The 16,329-nt window shown below is 49.7% G+C and overlaps 5 protein-coding genes across 5 annotated transcripts; 3 read left to right on the forward strand and 2 right to left on the reverse strand.

The window, feature by feature from the left end:
• On the reverse strand, window positions 1–730 carry LAJ45_01585 (uncharacterized protein; the record flags this gene model as incomplete). The annotated part of the gene is made up of 4 exons (XM_046111178.1): window positions 1–179; window positions 232–343; window positions 411–583; window positions 679–730. The coding sequence occupies 4 exons, from the start codon at window positions 728–730 to the stop codon at window positions 1–3; spliced, it is 516 nt and encodes a 171-aa protein (XP_045975122.1).
• A 1,730-nt stretch (window positions 731–2,460) lies between these two features.
• Window positions 2,461–2,970, forward strand: LAJ45_01586 (uncharacterized protein; the record flags this gene model as incomplete). The annotated part of the gene is made up of 3 exons (XM_046111179.1): window positions 2,461–2,592; window positions 2,693–2,699; window positions 2,786–2,970. The coding sequence occupies 3 exons, from the start codon at window positions 2,461–2,463 to the stop codon at window positions 2,968–2,970; spliced, it is 324 nt and encodes a 107-aa protein (XP_045975123.1).
• A 1,510-nt stretch (window positions 2,971–4,480) lies between these two features.
• Window positions 4,481–7,055, forward strand: LAJ45_01587 (uncharacterized protein; the record flags this gene model as incomplete). The annotated part of the gene is made up of 2 exons (XM_046111180.1): window positions 4,481–4,873; window positions 4,947–7,055. The coding sequence occupies 2 exons, from the start codon at window positions 4,481–4,483 to the stop codon at window positions 7,053–7,055; spliced, it is 2,502 nt and encodes an 833-aa protein (XP_045975124.1).
• Window positions 7,056–10,678: 3,623 nt separating this feature from the next.
• On the reverse strand, window positions 10,679–15,847 carry LAJ45_01588 (uncharacterized protein; the record flags this gene model as incomplete). Its single annotated transcript, XM_046111181.1, has 11 exons — window positions 10,679–11,297; window positions 11,374–12,496; window positions 12,563–13,826; window positions 13,906–13,992; window positions 14,103–14,114; window positions 14,185–14,294; window positions 14,608–14,624; window positions 15,520–15,540; window positions 15,618–15,622; window positions 15,772–15,786; window positions 15,845–15,847. The coding sequence occupies 11 exons, from the start codon at window positions 15,845–15,847 to the stop codon at window positions 10,679–10,681; spliced, it is 3,276 nt and encodes a 1,091-aa protein (XP_045975125.1).
• Window positions 15,848–15,911: 64 nt separating this feature from the next.
• On the forward strand, window positions 15,912–16,253 carry LAJ45_01589 (uncharacterized protein; the record flags this gene model as incomplete). Its single annotated transcript, XM_046111182.1, has 2 exons — window positions 15,912–16,094; window positions 16,161–16,253. 2 exons carry the CDS (start codon window positions 15,912–15,914, stop codon window positions 16,251–16,253), a joined length of 276 nt encoding a protein of 91 aa, XP_045975126.1.
• Window positions 16,254–16,329: the final 76 nt, after the last annotated feature.

A 16,329-nucleotide genomic window follows, 5' to 3' on the forward strand; every position in this document is an offset into this window, starting at 1 on the left:
TTAGTGCTGGCCAGAGGCAGCAATGCTGATGGTACCAGAGGTACGGCCAGAGTTGTCGAGAGACTTGGACTCCATCTTGCGGACAATGTCCTTGGAGGAGTCGTCGGCAACCTCACCGAAAACGGTGTGCTTTCCGTCAAGATGGGGGGTCTTGACGAAGGTGATGAAGAACTGGGAGCCTATTTATTTGTTAGATTTGGAACTGTAGATGTTCTATGAGTGAATAAATACCGTTGGTGTTGGGTCCAGCGTTGGCCATGGAGAGAAGGTAGGGGCGGTCGTGCTTCTTGATGAAGTTCTCATCGGCGAACTTCTCACCGTAGATGGACTTTCCACCGGTACCCTGTTGATCATAACATTAGTTTTCTGTAGCTACTGCAAAGTCCCAAAACAATTGCATGGCTACTTACGTTACCGCGGGTGAAGTCACCACCCTGGGCCATGAAGTTGCTGATTACACGGTGGAACTTGGATCCAGCGTAACCGTATCCCTTCTCACCAGTGCAGAGAGCACGGAAGTTCTCAGCGGTTCTAGGGACAGTCTCGTCGAAGAGGTTGAAGTTGATACGACCCCAGTTCTCGGCTGGTAGGAAAGTCAGCCGATGAATATTTTTAAAAGTGACACAAAAAAAAGAGCACGGTGTGATGGATCAGATGCAATTAGATGGGGAAACATACTCTGACCCGAAGGAGTCGTGTACGCAATGTCGAAGTAAACGGGGACAACCATTGCTTTATTTGTGGATGAAAAAGATCTTGTTGATTTGTGGAGGGAAGAGTTGATGAGGAGTTTTGTTGATGATTGTGTTCGGAGGATGGAGGAGGAGAAGGAGGAAGCGGGGCGAAGAAGAGGGGTAAAATAGGAACGGAGGGGCGAACAGGCAGCCATGTTGCACTTCGAATGAAGAGGTTGGGTGAGTAGGAGGGAGCAAGCGGCGTGGAAAGAAACAAATCAACTGCAAAAGCCTGGCGGGGATGTCCTGTCTGCGCAGTTCACTTCTTCTGTTAAAGTGACCGCCAGTGTGTGGCCTGGCCCTTGACCGTTCTCAGGCTAGCTTCATGTCGTCATGAATACGGTTCAGGAGGTAACTCGCTTTGACCCGTGAGCGAGCCTCTAAACTTTCGAACGGCTTCCATCAACGGTTTTTTTTTTATGCACTTACTTTTTTCTGTTTCCCTGGTTTAGACATGTTTGAGATTTCTCTTCGTCTTCACCATCACGACCCGTTTATTTCAAGCAGCAGCGCCGTTGTACCCTACAGAATTGTTCTTTACAAGTACTATTTTGTGGAGAAAAATCTTAGACCCTGTTTATACCCTTCAACTGTAGTTTCAGGACCACTCGAGATAACGCTTATCAACGGTGATGACCAGCCTTAACGCCCAAGCGCCACCCCTGGCATAGGCCAATTATATGCAGAATCTGATATCGCCTGTCGGCTGTGCAGGCCTGTATTGGTTCCCTCGGGCCAGTGTCTGCCAGGAGTCCCCCCATAACCCCACAAGCACATATCGGCATCTATAGTAGAGTGCGTACATGCATCTACATTACATCTTCTAAAATGCCTGATCATTGGGGTGTCTATATTACAATATCTTATTATGTACGGGATTCTCCCTTCCTGCATCTCCCCATCCACAGAGCAGCACCCGTGGATGTTGTATGGTTGGAAAGTAAAGTTATAGACATCGGTCGGGTCAGCCTTTTTTTGACCTCATCAGAGATGAGAGAAATGATACTACATACTCTAAGCCATACACATTGAGATAGCCGGATGTGTACTCTAAACCGAGAGGGGGTGCGCTGGTTTGTTTATGCGGACAATATTTTCGGTATTCTGAGTCCGGCATTAGTTTGGGTTGTTCGATTGGCTGCATGCGATAGAATCCGGACATCTCTCTCGAGAAGAGCACTGGGTGCATGTAGCTGATACGTGTAGTTACAGTATGTAGTAGTCACTGAGATTCAATTTCTAAGAAACATATCTGTCTGCAATTGTATCGTAGCTTAGTGCTTTACTACATGTATGTACTACTGCCACGGGAGCTTACTTTAACTATTGCGACATATGCATGATCTGAAGACGCAACCTCATACAATCGATACAATCGATAGAGCACTTTAGATACTGCGAAGCACAAGTTCCAGTTCCAGAGGATGCGCAAAAACACCCGCTGAGATGCAAACAGAAGTTACAGAGCATAGTTACAGTAAGGGAGGAGGAAGAGCAGTCTTGGCATGCAACACCCACCCCTCACGAGCTATAACCTAATTGGCCAACCCCAGGCTTTCCCTCTGCTACTCACCCACTTCTTTCCTTCCCTCCATCCTCCACGATACATAGCCTCCACCTCTCATTTTATCATCGCGAAACAGAAAAACCCCACAACCTTAAATCCTTTTTCTTTCCGCCAAATAATCTTTACCCCTCTACCTCTACCTCACCCCCATAAAAAAAAATGTCTAGCAACATCACCGACCAGTCTGCCGCCGCCCAGGGCAACGAAACAATCGACAAGGGAAAGGGCAAGGCCGTCCAGCAGCCCGCCGAGGAGACCGAAGCTGAGACCTCTGAAGATGAGGAGGTGGTGGTTTGTTCTCTCCCACCTTCCCTTGCCCTTTGCCCCGCCCGACAGTAATTGAGGATCCTGCTTCCAGTGCTAACATATCCATCTTTTTTCTTCTTTGTAGGATGTTGGTACGAATTCCCCCCACAATTACGATCTTTAACGGTAGCCACCGCTACTGAATTGAATTGCTTTGCTAACCTTGAGGTTCCTATAGAGGAAGAAGACGACGACGACCTCGCCGAGATCGACAGCAACAACATCATCCAGGGTGGCCGCCGCACCCGCGGAAAGCAGATTGACTTTGCGGCCGCCGCGAAGGCACAGCCCGCTGGTGAAGATGACAGCGAGGACGACGAGGACTTTGTTGCTCCGGAAGATAAGGATGTCGAGATGCACTAAGGGAGGGGCTCTTTACTTTAGCTGGCCATGAGGGAAGGAGGGAAGGAGGGGGGAAAGGAAAGGAAAGGAAAGGAAAGGAAAGGAAACGAAAGCATATGAAAGGAAACGAAATGGGAAACATGTCTTCTTTTCTTCATCTTTTTTTCCTTCTTTTTCTTCGATCAGGCCATGTGAAAGGGTATCTTTTTAAAGCTGTCTCGGGGGTTTTTCTTTTCACTACTCTCTTTTTTTCCACTCTCTCTTAATGGAAAGGCGTCCAATTGCATTTTTTTTACTTTTTGGATTCTCTTTTATTTTTTTTTTCAAGTACATACATATTAGCCATTACCAAAAAATTCACGGCAAAGGCGTGTCTGTCTGTCGAAATGTTTTGGTTGCTCATGCTACAAACATATTTGGCGAGCAATGAGTGGTCACTCCCTAGCAACGGTTGCTACGCCGGCATGGGGGTTCAGGGCATGTACTCTGTGTAGAGGGAGTACAGCAATCTAGCAGTGCAGCGAAAACTTTCTACAGTCGACTCTCGATATAAGGGTACATACGCTCTAGGCCGGAAGTTGGTACCCTTATAGCAATTTATACTCAAAAAGCCCAACAAGGACCGAGAAGTTCTACCCTTATAGGGCGAGTATTCTTATAGAAGGTACCCTTATAGTGAGAGTCGACTGCATACCGTATAAGGATACGCTCGGGACCGGAATTTTGTACCGTTATAAAAAGATTACCCTGATAAAGCAAGAAGGGTCTAGAAATGCTACCCTTATAGAGAGATTACCCTTGTAGAAGGTACCCTTATATAGCAAGCTCTCGCTGTAACTGCTACATACCAGCCTATCATGCTATAAAATGAAAGCCTATCCCGTGCAGATTATATAAGATATTCCTGACTTTGAGCATCATAACTTGTAGTCCATTGGCTTGTAGCCTTGTATTACACAGTAAGACCTTTTAATGCTTCTACTCTACATCTTTGATAGAATGCGGGGAGAACTAGAGTAGGGACCTTAACAATCGAGCTTGGCTTAACACCAAAGACTCACGAAGCAAGCATTTACTAAGGAGGTTATTTAGATTACCACCAATTCCCTCTCTTTTCTGCTTCTACGCCCCATTTCTGCTACCAAATATCAATACCAAGGGTTAGGGTTCCTCCCATTACATAGTTACCGTAACGTGCTGTCCTGACTTAGAGCCACTCTGTCATGATATGGAGTGAGAACACGGTATAACTCTAGATCCAGGACTATATAACCACACAGACCAGACCTCCTAGACCTCTAATAAACCATCCTCACTTCGTTCTACTCTTGAATATTCAATATTCATTGTGACCTATCTAACGTGCACTTACCCAATCCGTCCATCATGCGGCTCAAAAAAACCGCCAAGGTCCATGCAAGTTGCAACAACCCACAAAAAAAAAATCCCCAGCACAAGAAATAATCCTCAAATTTAACGTCCAGAGAGCTGGACTAACCATCACTAAACAAATCAATTGAACACCACCAAGATGCCGCCACCACCCAGCAAACGAAGCAGCAAGGGCGAAGACAGCATCAGCGCTCTCCGCACCATCACCTCTCTTCTCAGCACCTCCGACCCCGCCGTGCTACCCACGCACATCCCGACGATTGTGTCGCTACTGTACTCGTCGCCCGTACTGGAGACCTGCCACACCCTCGCAAACTCACAACAGAAGAACAAGAAGGGGAAGGGGACCGCAGAGGACGCGGGCGTGCTGCTGCACAAGTACAAGACGCGGGTGACAACGCTGATACAGGGCAAGACGGCGCAGGTACGGTGGTGCGGCGCGGCGCTGGCGAAGGCGAGTGTCGAGAGTAGCTGGGAGTGTCTGGCGGGCCAGGGGGCTGTGTGGGTGAGGCTTTTGGTGCCGTTGTTGGCTGTGAGTACTTTTCCTTCTTCCTTCTCATCGGTGGGGGGACAATGATTGCTAACGCATGTTTTTGGTGTTATAGAGGCCGGAGCCAGCAGCAACCCACAGAATCGCCATAGCAGCGCTGACACGCGTGTTCACGGCGCTGACGGAGGGCAAGCCGGCGCTTGTGCGCGAGCTCGTGGTGCCCAATCTGCCTGCGGCGATTGGGCATCTTCTTGTTCTTGCCGAGTCGTCGGAGTCGGAGTCGGGGTCGGGGTCGGGATCGGAGCTGCGTGCGGTGGTGCTGGAGGCGCTGCGCGATATCCTGCGGGCGCACCCGGTGACGTTTCGGCCGTTTGCACAGAAGGCGTATGGGCTTGTGCTGGGGGTGCTTTCGTCGTCATCATCGTCTGCGGACTCGGTGGAGGAGAGGCTGGCGAGGGAGGTGTTTGCACTGCTGCATCTGTGTGCGTCGGGGTCCTCGCCCTCTTCGCGTGGGGTCGGCGCTGGTGGTGGTGCTGATGGCGCGGGTTCGTCAGGAGGGAATAACAAGGCCACCGCTGTGGCCGACGAGTGGACGAGAGGCTTCAGGGCCGTGATCGAGGACACGCACGCCACGCTCACCACACTCCTCCGCTGCGTGGTCGAGGACAGTGACTACGGCAGTCACCAGCACAGCGACGGCGGCAAAAAAGAGCTCACTACCGAAGCCCACTGCGCGTCGACCCTCGGCCTGTCCGACTGGCGCGGCCCCTCCGCCGGCGTCCAACGTGCCAGCGTCCTCCTGCGGCAGCTGCAGTCCTTCTTCACGCTCCCGTCCACAGCCCAGGTCTCAATCCCCATCGGGCAGCTCGTGGACCTCACCACCCGCATCTTCAGCGTCGCCCCATCGTCCGCGCAGATCAACCAGGCTGTGGAGCGCTCAGAGCGCGAGTATGTGTTTGCACGCCTGCCGGAGCTGCAGTGCGGTGCGCTGGACCTGCTGGCGACGGTGCTGGCCCGCCTCGGCGGTTTGTTTGCCCCGTTTGCGCTCATGCTCGTGGACCAGGTTGCCTATGTCTTTGCGGAGCAGGGCTGGAACGCGGACGTCAAGACGGCGGTGTACACGTTCCTCAACGCCCTCCTCGAGGCATTCGGCAGCGGCCTTCCAAAAGCGAGCGTCTACGCACTGCACCCCGTCCTCTCCAGCACCTGTGACGACCTCCTCCCGCCCCCGCCCCCCGCCGCAGCCCCCACAACCACAACCAACACCACCACCGCACCCGGCATCGGAAAACCCAAGCACACCACCGCAAACAGCGCACCAGGGAGCTTCCATGCCGACGCCTTCCTCTCCATCCTACCCACCGGTGGGACATTCGCGCACCAGGGCCTCGTAGCAGCGGCCGAGACGCTACTCGCGACGGCGCTAGCGCGGCTACCGACGGCGTATGTGCGCTCGGAGCTAAGGACCAAGATGGACCGCACGGCGGTGCTGACGGGCAACACGGAGGCGATGCTAGCAAGTGTGTTGTTCCCGCCATTGGGGGCACGGAGGGGCGGGGCTGTACTGCCGCATCTGGTGGGCGCGCGGGGTGGTAGTAAGAAGGCGCTGGTGGTGGAAGGAGTTGTGAGGCCGAGGTTGCCGGTGATTTGGACGGGTGGGAGGAGGGGGAATGAGGGGGAAGAGGAGATTACGGACGAGCAGGTGGAGGAGGGTGATGATGATGAGGAAGATAGCGAGGAGGAGGAGAGTGTCGGCCCACTGGTTTCCGTTTCTTATGGCAAGAAGCCGTACCCCGTGGAGATGGAGACCGCATCATACGAGTCCCCGTTCAAGCGCCAGAAAACGGAGGCGGCCATGGACTCCACAACCCAGGGAACAACCGCCGCGGCACGGAAACCCTCACTGCTGGACGACATGATCCTCGCCCAGGCTGCTGCCCTCGCTCAATCACCCGCTTCAGCGCCGGAATCACCACTACTACAAGCGCCCGTACCGCAGGCCAGCATCACAGCGGCCTCCTCCTCTTCTTTCACATCCACCACCGCAGTGTCCAGCGCGACGCATATCGAGACGACACAGCAGCAGCAGCAGAAGACTACGACAACGACAACCACGGTCGAGAAAGCAAGAGACTTTACAGAAGGCGGTGACAGCGACGATGATATGGTGATCCCCGAGATTGTGATGGGTGGCGACAGCAGCGAGGACGAGGAGGACGAGTAATCGTATATGAAAAAAACGCTAGTTAGTTAGACATTGGGGGGGGGGGGGGGAATAGGAAGGAAGGAAATACCCTCCTTCCCGTATTCTTGTATAATATTTGTAGATAGTTACGCACATGACTTTGTGAAATAATGGGCCCCCCCCTTCGAATCGTGCACGTAGGTAGTAGTTGGTGGATCATGAGTGCTGTTTGGCACGGTTGGCGGTTCCTGTTATTCGGAGTTTTGGGGGGCGTGACATCTAGCTAGCTAGCTGGCCATCTTCCTCTGCATGAAGAGAGCGCCCACTCACTTCTTTCGTGGTTGATAACTAGTGGCCCGTCACTTCACGCACTGTATGTACTGCCCACATATAAACACCAACCTACATAAGTACTCCTACCAGACCTCGTCTCCGACAAAGGTATACAAGACAGTAGGTATTCCCAAACCGCAAACGAGAAAGGTGGTGAGGGTTATGTAAATATAGCATCCAAGATAAGAAGAAAACCGCAGGATTCAGTCATGAGCAATCACTCGCGCCATAGTGTTGATCCAAGGTCTCCAAGGATTTTTTTTTTTTTAATTCATTAATTTCATAAGGCCTCCGAGAAGAGAGACTGATTAATTGTATTCCGCGGAGAAAGAGCTTCCTTAAGAGAGAGTAAAAAAGTACAATAAAACCCAATTCCAAACCTACCATTCTGGAGCAGCACCAAAAACAAAACAAAAAAACAAAAAACCTCGTGCCCCAAGATAATCACATCTTGCCGAGGAGGTGAGCCGAACGGGGGTCTCCCCCCTTAAACAAACCTGGTACCGCACCCCACTACCACTAGGCCAGGGCCATGGGGGGTTGCTTGTTCTCCATCAACCAAAACCTTTAAGCTTTAGGCTTGGCACTCCTACCACACCCTTCACACACCCTTCATACTAAGTACACACACACCTTGACCCGGCCAGCTGGCTTTACAGGTGTTAATCTCCGCGAAATCTCATTGTTAACCCACATACACACAAAGATCTAGCCCATCCCCACTGATGGCTGAACTCTATCTAACAAACCACCAACAATGGGGAAAGTTATACGTATGTAACTCCACTCACACACACACACCCTCTCTCACTCGGGCCGTTAACGTGTCAGACCCCACTTCCCACTTCCCACGAAAGCCACATTGGAGGTTTCCATGGTGGGGGCATAAAGGGGGGGCCCCCAGAGCTTGTCCCTGCTCGAGAAAGCGCGCGCGGTCATAAGGATAAGGTGAGGTGAGTGAGTATCCCAACTAGACTTTTTTTTTCGAGGCGCTCAATTGGGGGTGTCTTTAGAGATAGTTTTATATTCTACGCTTTCTTGGTCCACTCGAAAATATGTGGGATATGTGGTGGAGGAGATATATCAGGCCCATAACCGGAGAGAGGGGGGGGGGGGGGGGCTTGCACCTTTTCATACCATATCCTATACACAGGTAGTCAGTCTTGAAATTCAGGATGTCATTCATGGGGGGGGGGGGGGGGCTGGGAAACGATCATAACGCTTCCCGGATCCCTCTCTGCCTGGGTGAACCTGAGTAGCTAGGAGGGGGGTTCAAGACAATAGATGATGCGCTACTTTTATCAAGATGCTAACGTTAATAGGATTACTGTGGGCACCTAGTAATATACAGCTGCTTCCCATTGCAACCTGGAAGCGTATATTACTGCCCGATACAAAAATCACTATTGGGGTAGCAAGGTGCGTAATCTATCGGTTTTTTTTTCTGTGGTGGAAACGGAGAGGCATACAGGCAAGAGGGAGGGCCTTTCTGGGGAACAAGCCCAGGCCAATAATGACCACAAAGAAAAATCCACAAGAGCCATCCAGCTGGTTGTTTAGTTAGTCCCGCTACTCTCCACCATAGCATCGAATCATGTGGCATCACTCGCCATATCGAGTGATACATAGTGAAGCCAGGCTTAGCTCCACCTTGGCGTTGCTCGAACATCAAAGGGTGGACTGAACCCCTCTTTCAAAGTGGGGCATTGTCAGCCTATGGACTTGGCACAGAATGTGGGGGCATGTGAGAAGTCTATGGAGTAGTAGGTAGTTGTGGTAATTAGCCTTTGTGGCTGATTGGGCAGGAACACCTAGACTTCTCCGAGCCACGTGACATTTACATTGGAATTGGAATTGGCAAAAGGACAAGATTTCTGGCTCAAGATAACCCACCCTTTCGGGATGAGATTATAGATGGTTGTAGTGGTAGAGGAGGAAAGAATGTTTCATGAGTACTTATGGAACAACCTGTGGCATTGGTTGGAAGCGAGCGGGAAGAAAGAGATGTGTTATCTGGGTGTTGGTTACGGCGTTTTTGTTTGGTATGCTTGGGATCTCTGTCCTTTGCCCGGAAACGGCCATTTTCGATTCTACTTGAGACATGATTGCACTAGTCCAAGTATTAGAATGGGGTTGAGATTCTTTGAATTAGCTAGGCGGGACTGTACTTTGAATTATTCTTAAAAAAAAAAATCGAGAAGCATGAAGAACAGAACAATGAGAAAGAAAAAAAATAGGGAATAAGATCCGGCATATATCCTGCTGTCAAGCTGATATAACTAATATATATGCCATGCTCACACACACATTAAGGGAGACCTCCTCCCCATGATCTAAGCACTGCCCCCCCCCCCCCCTCCCTGCTGTTTCTATCGCATCTATCAAGGTGTCAATATTCCGAGATTCCCGATTTGTAGACATTTGATTAAACATACCCGCAGGTACTATCGTCCTCCTCTTCCCCCCCAGACATTCAATCCCCCCCTTTTGTAAAATAAACTGTGTATGTATGCGCATGCTGTACCTATTCCGGCCACCCCCTATACCGAAATTTCAAGGAAATGATGTAAAAAAATATAGAAAATCAAGAAAAACGAAGAAACCGATTGGAGGCTGAATGCCATACTCTCTCACCAGGTAAAAGAATCCCCAACACCTTAACCTTTCTAACTTTGATCGAAACCCAGTCTTTTTTCTCTTCCGTGTTTCCGTGTAAAAAAACCCCACCGAACCATACCCCGAAACCACCGGCATCCTTCAATCTACACCTCCATACTGCAATTCCGTGATGTAATGAGTACCCTCTTCCCCAACCTGGCGCGTGCACAGCAAACGAGCACCAACAAATGGAAAAAAAAAGGGAGAAAAAAAAGGGGAAAAAAAAGGAAATCATGAACTTTTGCTTTATCGACGATGACTTAAATGAAAATGAAAATAGTGTAGACAGTATAAAATAAAAGAGAGTTTAAAAATTCCAAATCCAGTTTCCCGCCAGAATCCCACCCCGTTTATTTTTCAAGCAAGAACAATAAAAGAACGCCAATTCTCGTATTCCCGATCTTTATATCTTCCCCCTCATGAACAAAGTCCCTCCTAAACCCGATTATATCAAGGAACCTTGCGGGTACGGAGAACGATGACAAACTAAAAACTCCCAAAGTCCAGATAATGGCAAGAAATACTCCAAATAATAGAGAAAAATGAGAGAAAAGATATTGTAAAAGGGTCCAAAAATTGAAAGTAAAAAGGCACCAACTCCCTGTAAAACGAATGGATATAGTAGAATAAATACCAGAGTAGTAAAAATATAGTCGGAGGTAATCACACCTCTAGTGAGAATTAAGGGAAAGTCCCTGTAGATTCATCCATGAATTGTCTGGATTTCCATTCGGAGCATGGCTATCGACATTTCCTCCCAAATGGGCTTGGCTGTGGTGGTTTCCACTCCCATTCATGAAAGATTGGCTGTGATTATAGCCGTTTAATTGTTGTTGCGGAAGGTGACTAAAATCTTGATGCGCTGCGACAGCACCGTGTGGGGAATGGCGAGGGGGGAACCCCGATGCTGTCATTTGCAACATGGGATTTTGACCTGGTGCTGACATTTGCTGGAGCAAAGCCTGTTGGTGTCCACGCGAATGAACTCCCATCATGGCTCCATTGGCTGCTACTGGTGGGCCATACCCAGGATAACCTTGGTTGATTCCCGAGAACTGGGAATGGTGAATCATTTGCTGCGGCTGTTCCGAAGGGTCGATAGGCCCTAGAGCGCCAGAAGCACCAAGTCCAGATCCTGGTTGATGGAGGCCAGTGGGATGAGCGAATGAGGCAGGGTTCATCGCTGACATCCAAATACGTGTTTTATAAACTTTGAAAAGATCTGTGACCAAGGAGTTGAAATTGATATAAGAATCGGCAAAATAGTAAAATGTGAGTTTCTTCCAGTCCCTGATTGAGCCCATGTGGTCAGTACAGAAAATAGGTTTTTTTTTTTTTTTTTTTTTTTTTGGGGGGGGCGGCATACATTTGAAATTCTGCATCCAAGATCTCCATAGGTAACCTATGTTCTAAAACTTTCTGCTGGCAAACCCTCTTTGCTTTTGCCTCGTTGGCCTCTTTGTCCCTCAATGTTTGAATCTCATGAACCTGGGCTAGCCGCTTGATCATCTTGGGCTTCAGCTCTGTGGGAGCGCCCTCCTGACCTTGCATCGGACCGTGAGCGCCAGGCATAGCACCAGTGTTTCCACTGTTAGTAAACGGAGCGGCACCTCCATTGACACTGTTATGCATATTCCCAGTGCCATTTGGAGGGGCGCCAGGAGCTGTAGGCCTTCTTGTAGCGAACATCATAAGCCAATTATATTGCTCCTTTGCATGGTGCTCTTTCATATCCTTAGCTTTCTGCCAGGTGATATTTTCGGCAACCACAGTACCAAGATCAGTGCCTCTATCAGCCTCGACTATCACTAAATCGCCATTCCGAACACGCAATCCAGTTCCTTCCTGGACGTAAAAAACATCCCCACGCTGCGCCTTGAAGGTCACGAAGTACAGCAGCTGTTGACTTCTTGGTTGTTGAGCATGGTGGGGAGGCATGCCCATCATTGCGCGGTGAGAGCCTGTCGAAGGGGGTGAAGGAATACGTGCCGGGGCTTGGTACGCCTGTAGATGCTGTAGATGATGTTGATTGGGAGGTGTTGCCGGTGAGGGTCCCATCCCGCCCACGTTGGGAAAATTTTGGCGCTGACGAAGACGATTTTCTTCGTTCATATAGAATTCTTTCCCAGAGGCATCAGAGATTGGTGCATCAGTCAACGAGAGATAACCGCCACTTCGATTATTAACCACGAGAAGGCCATTTTCTCCATACCGCGGCGGGCTATTGGCTCTTTTCCCAAGTAGATCACTCGCCATACCAAATTCCAATCCGTCACCCATTGGAAGTCGCCCAGCAAATGAGTGCCTTCTACTTTGACTCCCGGATTCTGGGCCTCCGAAAGGTCCGCTGGGACTCTGCCAGTGTTGCCTCCTAAGGCTTTCAAGCCGTTGGTTTTCAGCATATATACTTAGTGATCTCGGAGGTGCCTCGCTGAAACGCCGCTGCTCGGAGTAATGATGATAATCTAGCTCATCGTCATCTGCAAGAGCTGAATCAAATTCCTCATGAGTAAGCCCTTTTTCATCTCTATTACCTCCCAAACCTGACGACATACCGCCACCGAACCCTGCAGCTAGTGAGATGTTGGCGGTTGAGGCTGAACGATTTCTAAGTCGCATTGACTCGTATCTCGCCCTCATTTGCATAGCTTGTTGAGTTGCATTGACTCCATTAGAATGTAGATAACCGCCTGCTCCATTCGATGACCCGCCTGGACGACCAGGATCATTTTCATCATCGTCTTCGGTCTCAAATACACTTCGGAGAGGAGTGGATTCCCCGGGGTATTGCTCTCCGGAGAGTAAGCTAGGTCTGGATGGCCTGTGATGAAGACCGGGGGCAGCATGTGGCCTAGGGCCGCCTACTGGTGGAGATAACCTTGAACGTTCATCCAATTCCCGCGGCTGTTGTCCAACAGAAAATGACATTGATCTGTAATTACGAAGCTGCGGCTGTAGCGGAATTGGAATTGGAAAATCTCCAGAGCTTGGTGGTACCATACTGGTCGGGCTTGGTAGAGCCTCACTGCCAACGAACAAAGGACTATGTGATGATAGCGCAGCAACGGAGGAACGTCTAACATCAAGTGGTCCCGGGGGGCTCTTCCTAGACGGCTCTGAATTCCAGATTGAGTTCCAAATAGGCGCCAATGATTGGTTAGCTCCCTGAAGTCCAGCAGCCCAGGCAGCGGTATCCCCAGCTGGCGCCGCAGGATGGGAACTTGTAGGTGACAAGGGGCCGCCTCCAGCGACGGAATAAGTCCTATGTCGGTTTTGGAATTCAGCGGCATAGGACGGGCGTCTCGACGAAAGTGCGGAGATGGCGCTGTTTTTGTGCTGTGAAAAGTAAGAATGCTGGTTTTGTTCGGCCTCTTCGTCAGAAGAAACCAACGCGTCCGAATCAGGAGATGCACGACGTAATCGAGATTCATCGAGCACCATTAGTGACCCTGAGCCTCCCAAGGGGTTGAAGTTCGACCCTGAGGTTATCGGTTGGCCACCACTCATCCCAGCAGCTGAAGTATGATCAAGAGAAGTCCGGGGAGAATCAATCGAAGAGATATCACTCAAACGTGGAGTGTTAGTTGAAGGCACGTCAGACATATCGTCGCGAGCTTGCTGAACTTCGAAGTCACTGCTCCTGGAACTCGAGCGGTACGTGGTGGGATTATTTGTAAAGTAGCAGTTGAAGGAGGGATCCTTCGGGGCAGGGCTCGATATGCCGGTTGTGATGTGATCTTCGTTGGATTCTTGGAGCGAACGAATGAAAGGTGGGGTGCTATAACCAATCTGGTCCTCTAAATGGAAAAGCGGATGATTCTATTAAAACAGAGGGCAAAACACGCGTGAGTAGAGACCTGAAACGTATTCAAGACAAGCAAGAATAGTTGGGACTTACTTTCTGCATGCGGCCCTGCTGGTGGTGAAACGGGCAAATTCGAGGAGATCGCCACAGAAGCACAGAAACACGACGAGGAGGGGAGCACTACGACTATAAACGAACTGGCTGTACGCAAATATGTAGATTAAACAGGAAAGGAGACTATCGCGAAAAGCGGTCGGTCTTGTCGCTTTTGTCGCTCTTGGTTATCGAACGAGATAAACTTTCTGGGGCAGCCGAGTCAGCTGAGGTACACCGAGGATGGAAAAGGGCGCGCCTAGCTGCCCCAATGCTCACCAAGTCAAAACGGGCAATAGGGAAAACGCCAAAACTATGATGGTCGGGCTCGTTTACAAGCTCCCCGTGTGAATTATAAGTGTATGTGCGTGTATTGTGAGGAAAGGGAGCTGTCAAGCCATCGTGGGCATCAGCACAAGCTTGGAGAAAGCAGTGAACCTCTGCAAAGAACAAAAAGAAGAGAAGGGGATCTGGGGATTCGGAGGAGGGCCCTGGATGAGGCTCACCTGTCCGGGGTTCCGCGTAAATGACAGACGTGTCTTATAAGCGAAGGGGAAGAGTAATGATATTAAGGGTAGGTACGTAAAGAGAAGAAAATAGATTTACACAGGCTGTGGGGAGGCTAATGACGATTGGGACGTCAGAGATTCAAGAAAGACATCCAGCGAGAAACGGGGGTTCGCCGTTGAACTTGTGCCCTACCTTTATCTATAGGCTCTCTTTCTTTATTTTATTTTTATTTTGTGGGAACAATTGAACCAGGGGAATGTAGAGAGATTTTAGAGTGTGACTTCGCTGTTTGTTGGTTCGCTAATCGGTGGTAGCCATCATAAGGCGCCAGCCAACAACTAGTAGGGGGTAGTTTGAATGAAAAACTAGGAACAAGTGGGAACAACTCTGTGATCGAGAGAAATAATGGATATTCAAAGGATGAGTACGTGAATGGTTTCTCTTAAATCCGAATGCACGTTGAAGGGGTCAACAATTGTAGTGAATCGAAAATTACGGCAGTGACGGTCTTTGGGAAATGTGGCAGATAGATATAATATAACTAATGCTGATGGTTGAGACGGCAATGGTTACAGGGCTGGTTGATAGAAGCAATAGTAGTAGTAGTGGCAATGGGACGACAAGGAGGTCAAAGACAAAGTGAAAGATGACGGTGGCTCTTATAATACTAACGGCGGCGATGATGATGATTATTATGCTGATGATGAGGAGGCAGCTGCGCAGGGGAAGCGGCGTAGAATAGAGAGATGAGAGGGAGGAGGGAGGGGAAAAACTAGGGCAGTCACTGGCAGCAATGGACGATCAAATCGAGGGTCGGGCTAGCAACAAGGGTGTGACCAAGAGTGTGGAAGCAGTAACTGAGTAGCATGATTGGTGGGGAAGGACAGGTTGCTATCATAGCTAGAGGTATGTAGCTACTATCGTGAGCTCCTCAGGATGTCTTCTGTTCTTCGTTGTCATTCTACAAAGTGGGCATGTACCTTATTTTTTCTTCTTTCTTTCCTTCTTTCCTCCTCCTTATTCCTTTCCCTTACTACACCATCTACCCCCCTTCTTCTTTCCTCTTCAAATTTCAACGCCAAATATCTCTCCCGGGAAGCTCACTGGAGCTGTGTTGTGCAATACCTCATTGATTGACGCACGTTAGCAGCCAAGTCACCCCCCTGGAGAACTTTGTACAGCGTCTACCGGTAGAAGCTCACTTTAACTATCACGATATGAGGTTTATATGCTCTCCCACGCAGCTGTCCGTGACCGGCATGACGCAATAGGTTTGAATGGCACCTACTCAATCTTCTCACCGCTTGCCGATTGCTAATGGTGAAATTTGGCTGCGTTATGAAAGTTCTTTTCTACAAGGAGTTTGCTGCCCTGGATCCCTTAGTTTTATCTCTCTCCTCATCTCTAAAATCTATGTAAGAAAAGGTACCATGACAGCTTCAGCCCCAATGGCCGCCCACACAGATCATGCAGACTTGGATTTACTTTTTTCCCATATGAGGTTGCGCACTCTCAACACCGCCAGAAAAATCCCAAGCGAAGGGAACTCTGGGGGCGGCTGCAGGACAACAAATGAAAGCGTCCTTTATTACCGGCGGGTTCGTCTTGGACACCTTTCTCCCTCGTCGCAAGAAGTGAAGTGCACTGTTGAATCAGGCCTTCGGACATGGATGTTGAAGGTCAGGTGGCCAGTATCAACCTGCGTAACAACCCCACAATACACTAACCTGAATAAAGAATTCTAGGTCCATATTCGGTTAGTATCAGAATCCATGACCAGTGGTGGTCAACTGGCTTGGCCAAACAGCTATCGTGAGCGGACGACATCCACCAGGTGAAAACGGTCTCGCCATCTTTTCCACATGTGTTGTCTACAGCTATGGTCGCCTCTGTACCGTTCAGTGCCTGTGAAAA

Source organism: Morchella importuna, assembly GCF_003444635.1.
Source record: "Morchella importuna strain M04M26 chromosome Unknown Morimp01GS003, whole genome shotgun sequence".
Taxonomy (NCBI): Eukaryota; Fungi; Ascomycota; class Pezizomycetes; order Pezizales; family Morchellaceae; genus Morchella; species Morchella importuna.